General features: G+C 35.9%; 1 protein-coding gene across 2 annotated transcripts in view; it reads left to right on the top strand.

Annotated features, from left to right (window-relative positions):
• The window catches only part of mitfb (melanocyte inducing transcription factor b), a 58,603-nt gene extending 43,104 nt beyond the window's left edge, over nt 1–15,499 (top strand). For both annotated transcript variants that reach the window (XM_036591717.1, XM_036591716.1), the window contains exons 3-10: nt 3,864–4,094; nt 6,830–6,928; nt 9,309–9,426; nt 11,097–11,189; nt 11,610–11,666; nt 13,987–14,062; nt 14,199–14,346; nt 14,527–15,499. In XM_036591717.1, the coding sequence (XP_036447610.1) occupies nt 3,864–4,094; nt 6,830–6,928; nt 9,309–9,426; nt 11,097–11,189; nt 11,610–11,666; nt 13,987–14,062; nt 14,199–14,346; nt 14,527–14,949 (1,245 nt within the window). In that variant the 3' untranslated portion in view covers nt 14,950–15,499. The remainder of the gene's footprint in view (nt 1–3,863; nt 4,095–6,829; nt 6,929–9,308; nt 9,427–11,096; nt 11,190–11,609; nt 11,667–13,986; nt 14,063–14,198; nt 14,347–14,526) is intronic.
• The last annotated feature ends 500 nt before the right edge of the window (nt 15,500–15,999 follow it).

Here is a 15,999-nt window from a genome sequence, read left to right as displayed (position 1 = left end):
TTCAGACAGTGGAACGTCGCAAAAAATCTGTGTCTGGACAAGTTTTGCAAAGTGGAGAAGGAGTGGAGCGGATCTTTATGTTTAACACCACGTTGCACCTCCCTAAACAGATCTGCACTCATTGTGCTTCCTTTTGGAGGAGAAAAAGTCCACCAGGTTTATATTAATTCTTCCTACTCAGCCCATGTAAACATTAGCAACATTAGCGAGTGCCCTGAACACAACACAGTGTTATATTTCTACATTACAGTAGACTAATCACTGAGCTACAGTGATGAGTTTGTTTTTCAAGGTTTTTAATCAAACCTCTGTAACGACAATCTGCAGGATCGTAAATACGCCAGCAAATAAATATTTCTCTCCACTCTCCACTTCGGTTTTACTCTTTTTTGATTGGTTACCTCGTTAAAAGTGACACATGACGAGTGGAGCTTTTCACCTGAAGTTGAACATTTTTAAACTTGTTAGAGTGAAAACTCAGGTGAGGCTGTTTGGTTGAATTATTGGTGCATTTAGGAACACAGCAATGATTTTGGGCAGTATCAGCCATTGTTTACAGTGCGACCGGAAGCCAACACTACTGTTCACTCTTCTGCATTAACAAACACGGAAGTGTGAAAATGGTCCATTACTCTGATCTTAAAATAGCCCACTGCTAGTAAAATGGCTGTAGTATCTGTTTGTAGATGATGCTGACTTGTAAATATTATTTTCAAATTCACTGAAGTAGATTTCAATATGAAGTAGCATATTTGATCAGTCAGGGACGCAAATGATTTCAGATCTTTGGTTCACGTGCATCATTCTCATCATTTAGCTACATTCATAACTTTCATTATAAGCTGTTGACAAGTTCTAAAGTTTCAAAACTCCAGGTGCTTTTTTTGATTTGTAATTTAAAATCTATTTCAAATCTGTTTCAAATTCTCTAACCATAATAATTTAAAATTAGTTTAGATATTGCTCTGCTTTGGTGCAGGCATTTAGTTTATTTATTTATTCATTTTTATTTTAAACTGATTCGTATTTAGCAAATGTGGATGCTGCAGATTTATTTCTGTTATATTTTAATATATGAAGCCCGAACAAAAAAATCTATTAAAAATTTTATTCTCAGTTCATCATAATATATTGAATCAGTTCAGTCACCACAATGTTGACTCTAACAGGCTAAGTTTACTTTTTAAAAAAAGTAAATGAACCTGTTCATTTCAACTCAAGTCTACAAATGTAATGAATTTTCAGTGGCTGTGTTTATATGCAATTGAAATCTGATTAAATATATTCTGATTATAGATTAAGACTGAGGTGTTTGTATCTCACTCTACTCAACAATCTGATGAAAATCTCTGTTTCCATGCACACTCTACATGCGTAGAGAACCACTTAGTGTAGACGTTACCATGACAATGAGCATCACCTGAGTCCAGTCAGAGTGAGACGAGCAGCAGTGAGCAGCGTTTGTGTTTTTAATTACTTTAAAATGATGTCAGACTCAGGAAAACGTGCTTCACATGTACTTATTAAAGAAGGCCGAGAGGAAGACATCGTGTTCTGAGACACATACGCTGGACGCCCGTCTCATCGCCGTCTTTTAAATCTCAAAGCATAAACTTTGTCGCCTCTGCAGACCAGTTAAATATGCTGTGATGCAAATGCACAGAATGTACTTAAACTCTCTGAATGGCAATGTGATCAGATACAGGCATTAACACAGCTATTATTCTTTTATTTAACTGATTATTTACAGGGTCTCCCACCTCATTCAATCAGATAGAAATTGTATTACGATTGAGGTGTTTACATGGACATATTTTATTCAGAATGGCTAGTAGTCTGATTATTAGGCTGCATGTAAACGTGGCTGTTCATTTGGAAGTTGAAAATGTAAAATTTCTAAGTAATATTTGCCTTTTTCTTGAACTTTAGTTTGATTTCCTCTGAAAACTTTAAGTAAAATTTAATTTTGTTAAAAATTAAGTAAACTTGCTTAAAACTCTGTAGTGTATTATTACCATTCACACTGCATAATCAGAAATGGAATTTTATTTCATTTATTTTCTTTCAGTTAGTTTTAAGTTAGTTTAGAACTTTGTTCTCAGAAAAAGCTAATATTTGCATGAAATCAGTAAATAAACAATAATTCATCAAGCAAGTCAGGACTTGTCAGAAATAAAATGGCAAATTCTGTTCATAGAGTCGTATACAAAAGTTTGTGCACCCCTGGTCAAATTCCACATTATTGTTGATTTTCTAAGTGTAAATAAGTGAAAACATCCTCTTTAGAGAGCACACTTCTGCACATTTTAATACACAATTACTGTTAATTTACTGAATTTAACATATTGGGGGAAAAAATAAAAGACAAATTGTGGCATGTGCAAAAGTCATGTTACATATTATAACAAACTGGACATAAAAAATGTATAAATGTGCCTTAACTTTTGCACAAGCTACATTATGTTTTATTTTTCCAATATGTTAAATTGAGTGAATAAACAGTAATTTTGCATTAATATTGGCAGAAAAATTGCATATTTAGGTTTGCTGGAGGTTGTAGAGGACGTGTTAACTTATTTTAACTTATACATGGAATCTGACCAGGAGTACACAAACTTCTGCTCTTGACCGTACAGTTCTGTGTATGTGTTTTGGTATCTCCATTCATCTTCTCATGTAGCGATGCTAATCCTAATTTTACACCAAGTCCTGACCTCCATGAGCACAACCTCTCCACTGTGAATGGCATGGAACTGCAGATTAGCTGGCGAGCTCAGAGGAGGTGTGCGTGTAGAGATGGGGGTGGTCCGACTGCAAAAAAGATCTCATTGTATTAACCTGATTCTGACGTCAAACAGCCTCTACAAAGGCATAAATACACCACAAGTGCTAAAAATGTTTTGTTGTGACTTGTGCTAATAGCTCTACATGCGTGACAGATTGGCTTCTCGCTGTTTATAAAGTCAGTCAGTCAGTCAGTCCGGCTCTGTGTAGCTGTGTTTTGGTTAGCAGCTCTCAGAGCTGCATCAGTTCTCATTGGCTGCTGTTTGGAAAGAGTTTAGTACAAATAACTAGCAAAATTTTGAAATATGCTGGAAATGATTGAGTATCGTCATCATTACCAGGTGAGTTTTTGCTAACATAAAAAAAAATATTGTTTCACCTTCAGTAAGATTTAATATGGTTGAAAATGGTTCACTGTGGTGGAATATGGTTCAGTATGGTTAAATATGAGTCAGTATGGATGAATATTGTTCAGTCCAGTGGAATATGGTTCAGTATGGATGAAAATGGTTCTGTATGGTTGAATATGGTTCAGTATTTTTGAATATAGTTTAGTATGGCTGACTGTAGCTCAGTATGGATGAATATGGTACAGTGTGATTGAATATGTTTCAGTATAGATAAATATGGTTCAGTATGGTTGAATATGGTTCATTATGGTGAAATATTGTTCAGTATGACTGGATATGGTTTAGTATTGTTAAATATAGCCTAGTATAGCTGAATATGGCTCAGTGTGGTTGAATATGGTACAGTGTAATTGAATATGTTTCGGTATAGATGCATATGTTGTAAACTGATTTGAGATGTGGTGACTTTGAAAGCCATATAATATGATTTATTATATTAAATCATTATTTTCATTATTTTCAAACTCATTAAAGCATTCAGTGTCCACTCATTGTAGAAAATTGTTTAAGCAAAACAAAAAAACTTTTACTTGAACCTTATTAATAAATTAAAATGCATGTATTGGGTTGCAAGCTGTGACCTCATCATCTCAGCTTGTTTCGATGAGATGTAACTAATAGCAAAATCTCTCTCTTTCTCTTTGTCTTTCTCTTTCTCTCTCTTTCTAGGTAAAAACCCATCTAGAGAACCCGACAAAGTATCATATCCAGCAGGCTCAGAGGCAGCAGGTGAAGGCGTATCTGTCCACCACGCTGGGCGGAGGAGTGGGGTCACAGGCGGTCAGCTTGCCGTGCCCCAGCCAGGCCCCTGACCACGGGGGAATGCCTCCGGGGCCGGGCAGCAGCGCCCCCAACAGCCCGATGGCCTTACTGACCCTCAACTCCAATTGCGAGAAAGAGGTACTCACTTTCAGGCTTTCAGCTTAAACTTCAACACAACCAGCTCCACTAAACAGCTTTTTTTAAAAGTCTAAAAGAATGAAAGTACAATTCATTACATTTGGTTATTCCACTAGTTAGCAAGATTAGCAGCTGCTACGTGTGCAGTTCTGTGCAAAAGTCTCAGAAAGGCTAGAAAATGGTTTAAACTGGCTAGTTTATCTGGACAGTAAATGTTTTGCCAATAAAAGAAGTTCAGAAGAATACAAACAGGACTGGGTCCTCTCTGCCTCAGTACAGCTACAGCCATGGATTTATTAAATTCTACCAGATTAACCTGATTTATTCTTCATGAAGTATAATTTAACTGATTTAACAAAGGTAACTTAATGAAAATGTAACTACTTTAACTTTATTTAGCATTGAATAATTTATCTTAATGAAGAATTGGTTAAACTGATTTAACCTAACGATATCTTTAACTTTGTGTAGGAATAATTAACCAGATTTAACTTTATTCATCATTGATTAACCTGATGTACAATAATGCAGGACTGATTATTCTAATTTAACTTGGCACAGTGGGTAGCGCTGTTGCCTCACAGCGAGAATGGCCTGGGTTCGATTCCCGGCCGGGCGACCGGGGTCATTTCTGTGTGGAGTTTGCCTGTTCTCCCCGTGTCTGCGTGGGTTTCCTCCGGGTACTCCGGTTTCCTCCCACAGTCCAAAAACATGCAGTTAAGCTAATTGGACTTGCTAAAATTGCCCCTAGGTGTGAGTGAGTGTGTGAATGTATATGTCTGTCTGTCTGCCCTGCGATGGACTGGCGACCTGTCCAGGGTGTATCCTGCCTTCCGCCCAATGACAGCTGGGATAGGCTCCAGCACCCCACCGCGACCCAAAAGGATAAGCGGTTTAGATGATGGATGTATATATGATTAAACTGTTTAGCTCTATGAAAGATTGAATAACCTGATTTAAGCTAATGAAAGATTGATTAACCTAATTTAACTTCATGAAGAATTTATTAAACAGATTGACTTAATGAAGGATTGATTAACTAGATTTAACTTAATAAAGCATTGATCAAAATTATTTAACGATTATTAAAACATTTTAACATAATGAAAGTTTGATTAACAGTTTTAACTTAGAACAGGATTGATAAACCTTATTAAACGTAATGAAGGATTGACTGAATTAATTTAACTTTATGAAGAATTGACTAAACTGATTTAATGAAGGATTGATTAAACTGATTTAATGAAGGATTGATTAAACTGATTTAATGAAGGTTTGATTAAACTGATTTAATGTAAAGAAGGAGAATAAACTGATTTATCTTAATGAGGCATTAATTAAATAGTTTTTCCTAATGAAAGATTGATTGAATTGTTTTAACCTAATGAAGAATTGATTAGGTAAACTAGATATTGGGGGGTTAATATAAAGACTAGTACTAGACTTCCTCAACAAAAGCTTTAGAAATTGAAAAGATTGGTATTTAATCTAATGATGGTGTTTTTTCAAACAAATAAACACCTGTTGACCAGATAAACACCTCTACGTATCATTTTCTCCAGCAGCTTTTGATCAGAATTGCACCATATTTTTCTGGATATATATGCATTTATTTACATATCTTACCTTTATAGTAGTTTAGTGTCTTGGTATAACTTTTTCCAGCAAGTTCTTCCGATCTGTCTTTCTGTAATAATTTTTACTTTTGGTTCCCAAAGGAACCTCCACTATGTAAAATTAGAGAGTGTCAGGTGAAGAGATAATTAATAACGGTGGCTAACAAAGCAGAGCAAAAACTGGCACACAGCTGCTAAACAGCTGTCATGCTGATATTAGCACATTTCAAACAAACAAGCAACTTTATTTTAGTATAAATAATGTTTTTGGTGTTATCATGACCTCATGACATTATCATTGATTGGCTGTTTCTCAAACAAAGAGAAAAAAGTGAATAAGAGTGGACTAAGAACTGACCCCTGTAGAACACCACCTGTACTTTCTTGTAGGTTTTAAGTGAATGTTGCATGCAGGTGCAAAAAAGATTTATTTTGTTAAAGAATTGAACTGGAATTATTGTTACACATTATTGAACACATATTAAATGTTATTTCTTGTAAGTTCCAAGCAACTAAAGTTAAGTGATATGTTTTAAATATAAAGTTTTCGTTTCTCCTCCATCGCTGAAAAGTAGGGGAATGTGGAGGAGTCTGGTGTGTTAGGAGCTGAGGTGAGCTATTTGTATCACCAAAACTTTGCAGCTTATTAGGGAAGATAGACTGGCACTTTCACGAAAACTGCAGATCTCACTTTAGCTCGTCTGCTATCGTAGTGCTCGAGCGACTCTTTTGCGTCACTGATCAGAGGCAGAGAGAGATAGAAGTATTAAAATGGGTGTTAATGAAATGTGTATATATAGTTTATATTTGTAAATAACTGCATATTTATCTCTTAAACCAAAAATTTCTTTCTACTTAAAGTGTGCATGAGTTGCCAGCAGTTTATTCACACACTTTTTTGTGATCTATCTTAGATCTTTAAAATGAGGATACTTTTCCTCAATTCTCTATTTTTATATAGTTCCTAAACTCCTCAAAGGAATGCAAATTAAATTAAATGTGTTAAATTAGATTAATTAAAAACTCAAGTTGTTTATTTTTTTCTGACTTTATATTCTTTAATTTACTTGTGCAGTTGTTGTTATCGCTATTCCTCTGATAGATGTATGTTTTTTCTAGATGGATGAAGTCATTGATGACATCATTAGTTTGGAATCGAGCTACAGTGAAGACATGCTTGGACTGTCTTTAGATCCTGGACTCCAAATGACCAACACGGTACATCTCTTCACTTCTTCTTCTCCTCCTGACCACTTTGTTCTCATTCTGGTACACTAACTGACATAAAGTGGGAGTTTTATATATTTTGCTGATAATGTAATGTGTTGCTCTTGAATAGATCTCAATTTATTATAGATTATATTGTTTTTTATTTGATTTTTCTTCCAGAAGTAACTGGAGTTAGTAATACCTAATATAAATGTATTAATGCTACAAGTATTTCTACAGAATTAAGAACGAGTTAACCATTTTAACTTAATTAAGGAATAAATAACTTAATGAATGACATTAAACTCATTCAACTTAATGAAGGATTGCTTAAACTGATTTAACTTAATGAAAAAGATTAAGCTGGTTTAACTTTAACAAGGACTGATTTCACTGTCTTAATGAAGAAACTGATGTTTACCTTAATGTAGGATTAATTAAACTGATTTAACTTCATGAAGGATTGATTAAGCTGATTTAACCTTATAAAGGATTGATTAACCTGATTTGACTTAATGAAGGATTGATTTAACTGATTTAATTTAACAAGGATTGATGAAACTATCTTGATGAAGGATGATTAAACTGATTTACAGTAATATAGGATTAATTAACTTCATGAAGGATTGATTTAATTAACTTCATGAAGGATTGATTTAACTGACTTAATTTAATGAAGGATTACTAAACTGATTTAACTTAATGAAGGAAATTAAACTGGTTTAACTTAATGAAGGTTGATTAAACTGATTTAACTTAAAGATGATTTGATTAAACTGTATTTAAACTTTATTTAAACTGAAATATAGATTGTTTAACCTAAATTAAACAAGAATTCATTAAACTGTTTAACCTTAATGAAGGATTGATTTAACTGACTTACTTTAATGAAAGATGATTAAACTGATTTAACTTAATGAAAAATTAATTAAAGTGATTTAACTTAATGAAGGAAATTAAACTGATTTAAGTCAATGAAGGATTGATTAAACTGTCTGAACGAGATTAAACTGGTTTAACTTAACAAGAATTGATTAAACTGTCTTAATGAAGGATTGATTAACCTGATTTAATTTAATTAAGGACATTAGACTGATTTAACTTAAAGAAGGATTGATTAAACTGATTTAACATAATGAGGGATGGATTAACCTGATTTAACGGAATGAAGGATTGATAAACTGTCTTGATGAAGGCATGATTAAATAGACTTAATGAAGGATTGATTAAACTGTCCTTAATAAAGGATTGATTAAGCTGCCTTAATAAGGGACTGGCTAAACTGCCTTAATGAAGTATGGCTAAATTGTCTTAATGAAGGATTGATTAGATAAACTGTGTATGAAGTGATAATTGTAAATACTTTAAGAAATAGTACATCAGGACAATTACTGTAGTTTACTATAGGATACTGTACAAGTGTTATAGATTACTGTAAAACAGAACTACTAATATAATGTCACTGCTAATGTAACTATGTCATTTCAGCTTGCGAACAGCGACACAAGCTGTTCATAGACAGCATGCATAAAGCCATGTGGACATGTAAGCTATCTTGTAGTTATTTTGTAAGATTCTTTATCCTTTGGATAATGACAAAACAGCACAGTGATCTGAAAAACCAGTCCAGATAAAAGAGAAGTTTATCTGAACATTCTGAACGACATCGTCCCTTTTTTTTAAAGCGTGTAAACTCATATAGCGTCACCAATTAGCGGAGAAGTGTGAGGGACGATTTCTCGCCCCCATCAACACTAAAAGCCGTCAGAGCTGCTGTTCTCTGTCTCGCACAAATCTCCCAGCGGCTCCACTCGTCCAGCTGTCAGCAGTGCTTACACCAACCAGCTGCTTCCAGCACTGAGCCTGAACTTCACTCTGATCAACATTCATCCAGCCGCCAAGGACGTCTCACACAAACCCAGCACTGTGATTCAGACACAGCAGGGACGGTCGGCCATTGTGTGTTCAATCCGATACTGAATAATACAGCTGTTAGCAGCTGTGCAGAAATCAATAGCAACACAGATACCTTTAAAAGTGTTCTTATGAAAGGGGCAAATTTGTTATTTCTAGATTTAAAATTGGTGATGTAGACTTCAAAAACTTTTACTGGTACCTTAATTGCTCAAATCTTACAAGAAGTGAAAAAAAAGCTGAAAGGTTTGCATAAAAAATGTCAAATACAATGTTTTTACTAATCCAGATTGAATTGTTGTTGAACTGTTTTCATTGAAAGCTTTTTTTGTCCAATTATTTAAAAATAAAAATTACAGTTACATAAAAATAAATATACAATTTTTCATTTAAAGTTTGTGTCTCCTAAGCCTGTGTGAGTGCTGGGTTTTGATCAGATAATAATAAAAAATGTCTGATTATTTTGTCCGTTTAGATGCCAGTTTCTGCAAACCTGCTGGATATGTACAGTAATCAGGGAATGGTGCCCCCTGGCCTGTCCATCAGCAGCTCCTGCCCTGCCAACCTGCCCAACATCAAAAGGGAATTTTCTGGTATGTATCATGCTTATATAAGAATAATATGATTCTAAAACATTCAGTGTTACTTTAAATTGCTCAGAAGCAGAATGAAAAATGAGTCTGTTAATCTCAACAGATCCAATATTTTAACGTTTTTATCCCTCCGTTCCAACCTCAACATAACATCAGAACAAAATGAGAGATCGGTCAATCCTGCTGCTTTTACAGTCTGAACTTTTGACCATATTAATAGAATACAGTATGTACACACAGTACATACAGCAAAACTGATTATAATCTCTAAATTGCTTTAAAGGGCCCATAAAATACATATTATTCAATTTTATTGTTCCCCCTGAAGTCCATATATAACATTTATGACATTTTATTTACCAAAAACAGTCATAATTTATTCCTGCGTGATCATTCCTGCTTTTCCAGCCTTTTTTTTATATCCCTTACAGTTAAACAGGCTGTTTTGTTACTGTTTTGTTACTGTGCCTTTAAGACTGATGCGCTGTTCTGATTGGCTGCCCTGCATTTTGCAGTCTAGGCTGAAACAGTCCTTATAACTTTGACATAAATTGGAGGAGCTAAACTGCTCTAGGTGGATATATGTAAATGTGATAGTTTGCATGACATCACAAAAACAATTAATTAATAGCTTAGTTTTAATATATGGACTGAGAAGTGGATGGTATGTTCAGAAACTTTAACAATGTTTACATACTATATCAAACTCTAATTGAAAAAAATCTGTTTTCCATGATATGGGCCCTTTACACACCTAAATGATGAAATTTAAAAAAAAAATGCCAAAATTGGAGTCTGACACCGCACTTGCAAGGGGAATAATCTAAAATTACATAATTCAAAAATAAAGATGATATGTTATGACTGTTTAGACCTACATTGTAATGTAAGTTTTAAAATAATGGTTCTCTTTACAGCAGAATACAACACAAACTCATATCCTATATGACACATATGCTGCAGAACACAGCATGTATATTTAGTTATATCTTCTGTTTAAACTCCAGACAGGCCTTTTGAGTCTGAACTGAACTGTTTTGTACTCTAACTGAAGTTTTACGCTTTCTAAGTAAACAGTAACTTTGCTGGATTCATATTAAAGGGGAATCCCACCAATACTTCAAAATTTTCTGCATGATTTAATTGCTTAGATGTAAACAGAGTCATTTACAGTGGATTGGTGTAAAATGCTCCATTCTAGAGAAACGTAGAGAAAGTCAGAATTGTTCACAGTGGTGGTGATAGGAACCAGACATCCACCTCTAAAAGCTCCCTTACAGAAAGTTATTATGTGAAATAATAGTATTATTATATAACAAGCTTTATTTGTATAGCACCTTTCATGCATATAATGCAGCCCAAATGTTTTAAAAAATGATCATAATAAAAGTAATCATACAACATAAGTGCAGCAAGTATTCAGTGGAATAACATATAATAAGAAACATAAAACAATAGAAACAACACAAATAATTGAATATAAGAAGTCAGAAATATTGATAAAATATTTATTAAAATAGTAATATAATAAAATAAAATGTTTATTTCAGTAAATTATGTTCAAACTGACAGATAAAATGCCCTTTTGTGTTAAAAACGTCATGTAAAGCTAGTGTATGTTTACATATTTGACAAGCAGATGTATAAAATTATGATGATGTGCCGTATAGTTACGCCGTCTCCAGCCATGATGCACATGATGGAGAAGCCAGGATCCTGTGGAAAGTTTGAGAACTATCAAAGGCCTGAAGGGTTTCCTGTAGGTACGTGGGACGCTTTATTCCAGTATTTTAGGGTAAAACCGATAATACTGTCCACAGTTACTGAACAACTAATATACACAGTGTGCATCTATGTTACATACACATATATAAGGTGAGTCATGATGTTGCTAGATGTATATTTTTTTAAAGAATTGTGTCATTTCTGCTTCTGCTGTGGATTCCCCATATACAGAACACTGGTAAAAATCCTATTCAACCTAATGAAAAACTGTAGAACAGACCCAGTTTATATCACAATACCTATATTTAGAGTCAGTTATTCATTCAACCTAATGAGAAAATGTAAAACAGACTCAGTTTGTATCACAATACCTACATTTAGAGTCAGTTATTCATTCAACCTAATGAGAAACTGTAGAACAGACTCAGTTTGTTTCACCCTACTCTGCTTTTTTTTAGAAGCAGAGGTTCGTGCTCTTGCAAAAGAAAGGCAAAAAAAGGACAACCATAACCTAAGTGAGTGTTCTTCTACATTCTTTTATATGTTATCATAAGTGGGACCTTAAAAAAAAGGTTTAGAAGAAGTTTCCATTATTGGTTCTGTTTAATTGGATGTAGTGTGGTACAGTGTGTGAAACGTTGAGTAGAAAGACCTTTTGTACATTTTGGAGTTACTGGCGCACAAAATATTATCGTCCCACTCCAAGAATTATATCACGTATTATGTGTTATTATGATTATCATGTATTATGTATTATCAGAGCATACAGCCTTAAAAAATGGTCCTTGGCTTGAATGTGTGGAGTCAGAAGTGGTTCTGGTAATCTTTTGCTTGAATCCTGCTACTTATAGTGTCAATATATACATTGCCCCTAAACCTAATGTGACAGTCTTGGCAGTAACTGCAATCAAATGATTGCGATAACTTGCCATGAGTCGTTTACATCACTGTGGAGGAATTTTGGTCCACTCTTCCTTGCAGAATTGTTTTAATTTGGCTGTATTGGAGGGTTTTGGGGGCCTTGAGATGGCATTCAAGTCAGGACTTTGACTCAGCCACTCCAAAATCTTAATTTTGTTTCTTTTGAGCTGTTCAGAGGTGGACTTTGGATCATTGTCCTGCTGCATAACCCATCTGTGCTTGAGCTTTAGGTCACAAACTGACAGACGGACATTCTCCTTCAGGATTTTCTGATAGAGAGCAGAATTCATGGTTCCATCAGTTATGATAAGTCATCCAGGTCCTGCAGAAGTAAAGCAGCCCCAGACCATCACACTACCACCACCATGTTTTACTGTTGGTATGATGTTCTTAGGGTGGAATGCAGTGTTAGCTTTGCACCAGATGTAACGGGACCTTTGTTTTTTCCAAAAAGTTCCACCTTTGACCCACAGAATATTATTTCAAAAGTCTTGGGGGTCATGTAGATGTTTTTTGGCAAACATGAGACGAGCCTTAGTGTTCTTTTTGGTCAGCAGTGGTTTGTGCCTTGCAGCTCTCCCATGGATGCCATTTTTGTCCAGTGTCTTTCTTATTGTGGTATCGTGTACATTAACCTTAATTGAGGCAAGTGAAGCCTGCAGTTCTGTAGATGTTCGTCTGGGTTCTTTTGTGACCTCCTGGATGAGTTGTTGATGTGCTCCTGGTGAAATTTTGGTAGGCTGGCCACTCCTGGGAAGGTTCACCACTGTTCCAAGTTTTCTCCATTTGTGGATAATGGCTCTGATTGTGGTTTGCTGGAGTCCCAGAGCCTCAGCAATGGCTTTCTAATACTTTCCGGACCGGTAGATTTCAGTGATTTTGTTTCATATCTGTATTTGTATCTCTTTAGAACGTGGCATCATGTGCTGCTATTTGAGAACTTCTGGCTGCGTCACATTGCCAGACAGGTTCTATTTAAGTGATGTTTAGATTCAACAGGTCAGCAGTAATCATGCCTGGGTGTGGCAGTGAACCTGAACCCAGTAGCCAATTGAATTTAGTTAACTGGTTGATTTAGTAGCTAAGGGGGCAGTTTGTTTTTCACACAGGGCCAGGAACAGCATTTTTCCTTCAATAAATGAAATTATCGTTAAAAAACAGTGCATTGTGTTTACTTGGGTTATCTCTGTCTATAGAACACTTTGTATGATTAAAGAGTTCTTTGCATCCTGAAAGCGTTTTCTTCAGATTGATGAAAGATGTGTTGTGCGGTTTTACATAGCACCAAAATGGGTTCTTCTATTGTTACAAGACAACATAACCCTTTTTTGGTGCTATATAGAACCATTTTCAAAAAGGTTCTATATAGAAGCATCTACAGCAAATTCACCATCAATTTAAAGAAGAACTATTTAATGATGTAAAGAATCCTTTAATCATGCAAAGGGTTCTTTGAGTGTTCATGATTCTATGCAACTGTGGGGAGTCTGTTAGAGTTGATTTTGGTGGGCCTTTAATATTAAGACTATAGTGATAAAGGTCCTTAGAGGTGGGTGACACTGCAAAAATGTAATATTACAATACTTTAAGATGTTTTCACAATCCATGATATTTCACGATTTTTTCTGGCATTTGATAAGTTGTAAAAGAAGAACAGTGCTGCAAAATTACTATCAAAAACTATGAATATAATGATTTGCATTCAACATTTAACACTGAGAATCCAGTGAAACAGGACTAATGATACTCTCCTTGTAATTAGACATGCAGTTTGAATTGTTCTTTCAGTAGTGACAATATCCACGATTCTCAGAAAAACATATTGTAATGTAATTTATCATGCTAACGATAAATATTGTCATGTTGCCAAGCTCTAGAGTCTGTGTTAACCTGTGTGTTCTGTTCCTCCTTCAGTCGAGAGAAGACGGCGCTTCAACATCAACGACCGTATCAAAGAGCTGGGCACGCTCATCCCCAAATCAAATGACCCGTAAGTTGAGAGTGCTCAGAGCGCTGAGTGTGAACTGATCCTGAATGGAGCCTTTTCATTAAAACACTGATAATCAGAGCGCTATCAGCTCTGCTGCGGTCAGCTGAGCGGCCTGTAACGTGTCTGTGTTCCTCAGGGACATGCGCTGGAATAAGGGCACTATTCTCAAAGCCTCTGTGGACTACATCAGGAAACTTCAGAGGGACCAGCAGCACGCCAAAGACCTGGAGAACCGGCAGAAGAAACTGGAGCACGCCAACCGCCACCTAATGCTCAGGATACAGGTATCAATAATAATAATGATAATAATAATAATAATAATAATAATAATAACAGTTTTAACCATCATTGGGCCGAAGGAGTTTTTAAAAAGTTAAATAAAAAATAAATCATAAAAATAAACAAAGAGCTAAATTTGTGTATTTCCTCTTCCCTCCCATTGCTAATGCTAACTGCTAACACAGGAGTTGGAGATGCAGGCTCGCGCTCATGGGCTGGCCGTGGCCTCAGCCGCACTCTGCTCTCCGGATCTTACTGCCAGGCCCATCAAACAGGAGCCCATGCTGGGGAATTGCACACAGGATATGTACCCCCACCAGAACCCCCACCAGCCCGGCCCAGACGTCACCCGCTCCGCCACTCTGAACCTCAACGACGGCACCATCAGCTTCAGCGACGGCCACGCCCCCACCTCTTCTGACCCCGAGGCCTACGGGGTCATCGCCAAGGCGACTGGCACCAAGCTGGACGACATCCTGATGGACGCTGAGACGCTGTCGCCTGTAGCGACCAGTGACCCGCTGCTCTCCTCCATCTCCCCTGGAGCGTCCAAGGACAGCAGCCGCAAGAGCAGCGTCAGCATGGATGAGTCCGAGCACTGCTGTTAGCGCCTCCTGACCGCCACCAAAAGCACCAAGAGACACTCACCTGCTTATCAAGAGTCCTGTTAAGCCCTTTTCTACGTTTACACTCCCTTTATTGTATTGTTATATCTTAACACAGTCTCAGTTTATTTTTTTTACCCCCTTTTTCCGTCGTTAAACTGAATCTGGCTGCGCAAACTCTGAATCAAGGTCAGTACTGTTTAAGTAGCGCTCTGTAATTAATGAATTAGACTCCTGATGATTTGAAAGACGTGTGAGTGAATAATAATGATGATTAATGAGATTTCCCTCTGGCTTATAAAGGACTGTACCAGCTGGCAAAGTGTAGGGGTGGGCGATATGACCAAAATGTAGCATCACAATGCCTTTTTCACAGTACACAGTCTGCACAATATTCACAACACAATTCACCATATTTAGTTTTTCTCAGGTTGGATAAGTTAGAGCATGCAAAAAAGAACCAGTAGAGCCACATTTAAAAAATACCCCTAAAAAAACATTATCCCAGCGATTTTTAAGCAACAGTGTACATACTCCACTGCACTAAATCCAATTGAATCGTGTATATATATATATATATAATATATATATATATATTTATTTATATATATTAATATATATAGATATATATATATATATATATATATCCATTATTCGATTCAATGTGTTACAGCAGTGTCTCAATTCAATACAGCAAAAATAAAGTGCCTGAAAATGCGCCTTATGTTAATGTTACTGTATTAATATTCCTGTTTTTCAGCAATATAAAAGTGCAATATTAGAATCAAAAGTTGTGCTTTATATTATGATAATTTCTGCTAATTAACTAGTGTCAGATTTAGTGCACACTATTGCCTACAACTGTGTGTGTGTGTCTGTGTGTATACACACACACATATATATCGCTCAAACACACACACACACACACCTGTATTCTTCTGCAAACTACTTGCAGTTACATATTTTCACCAGATGACTTTTTATGCTCTGAAACATGCAGGGGGTTGTTGCAGAGAACTTGTAGAGGGGAGATTTACCACTCTGCAATGTCTT

The sequence above is a fragment of the Colossoma macropomum genome, unplaced genomic scaffold (assembly GCF_904425465.1).
Source record: "Colossoma macropomum unplaced genomic scaffold, Colossoma_macropomum, whole genome shotgun sequence".
Classification (NCBI taxonomy): domain Eukaryota; kingdom Metazoa; phylum Chordata; class Actinopteri; order Characiformes; family Serrasalmidae; genus Colossoma; species Colossoma macropomum.
This window is presented reverse-complemented; position numbering and strand designations above follow the sequence as displayed.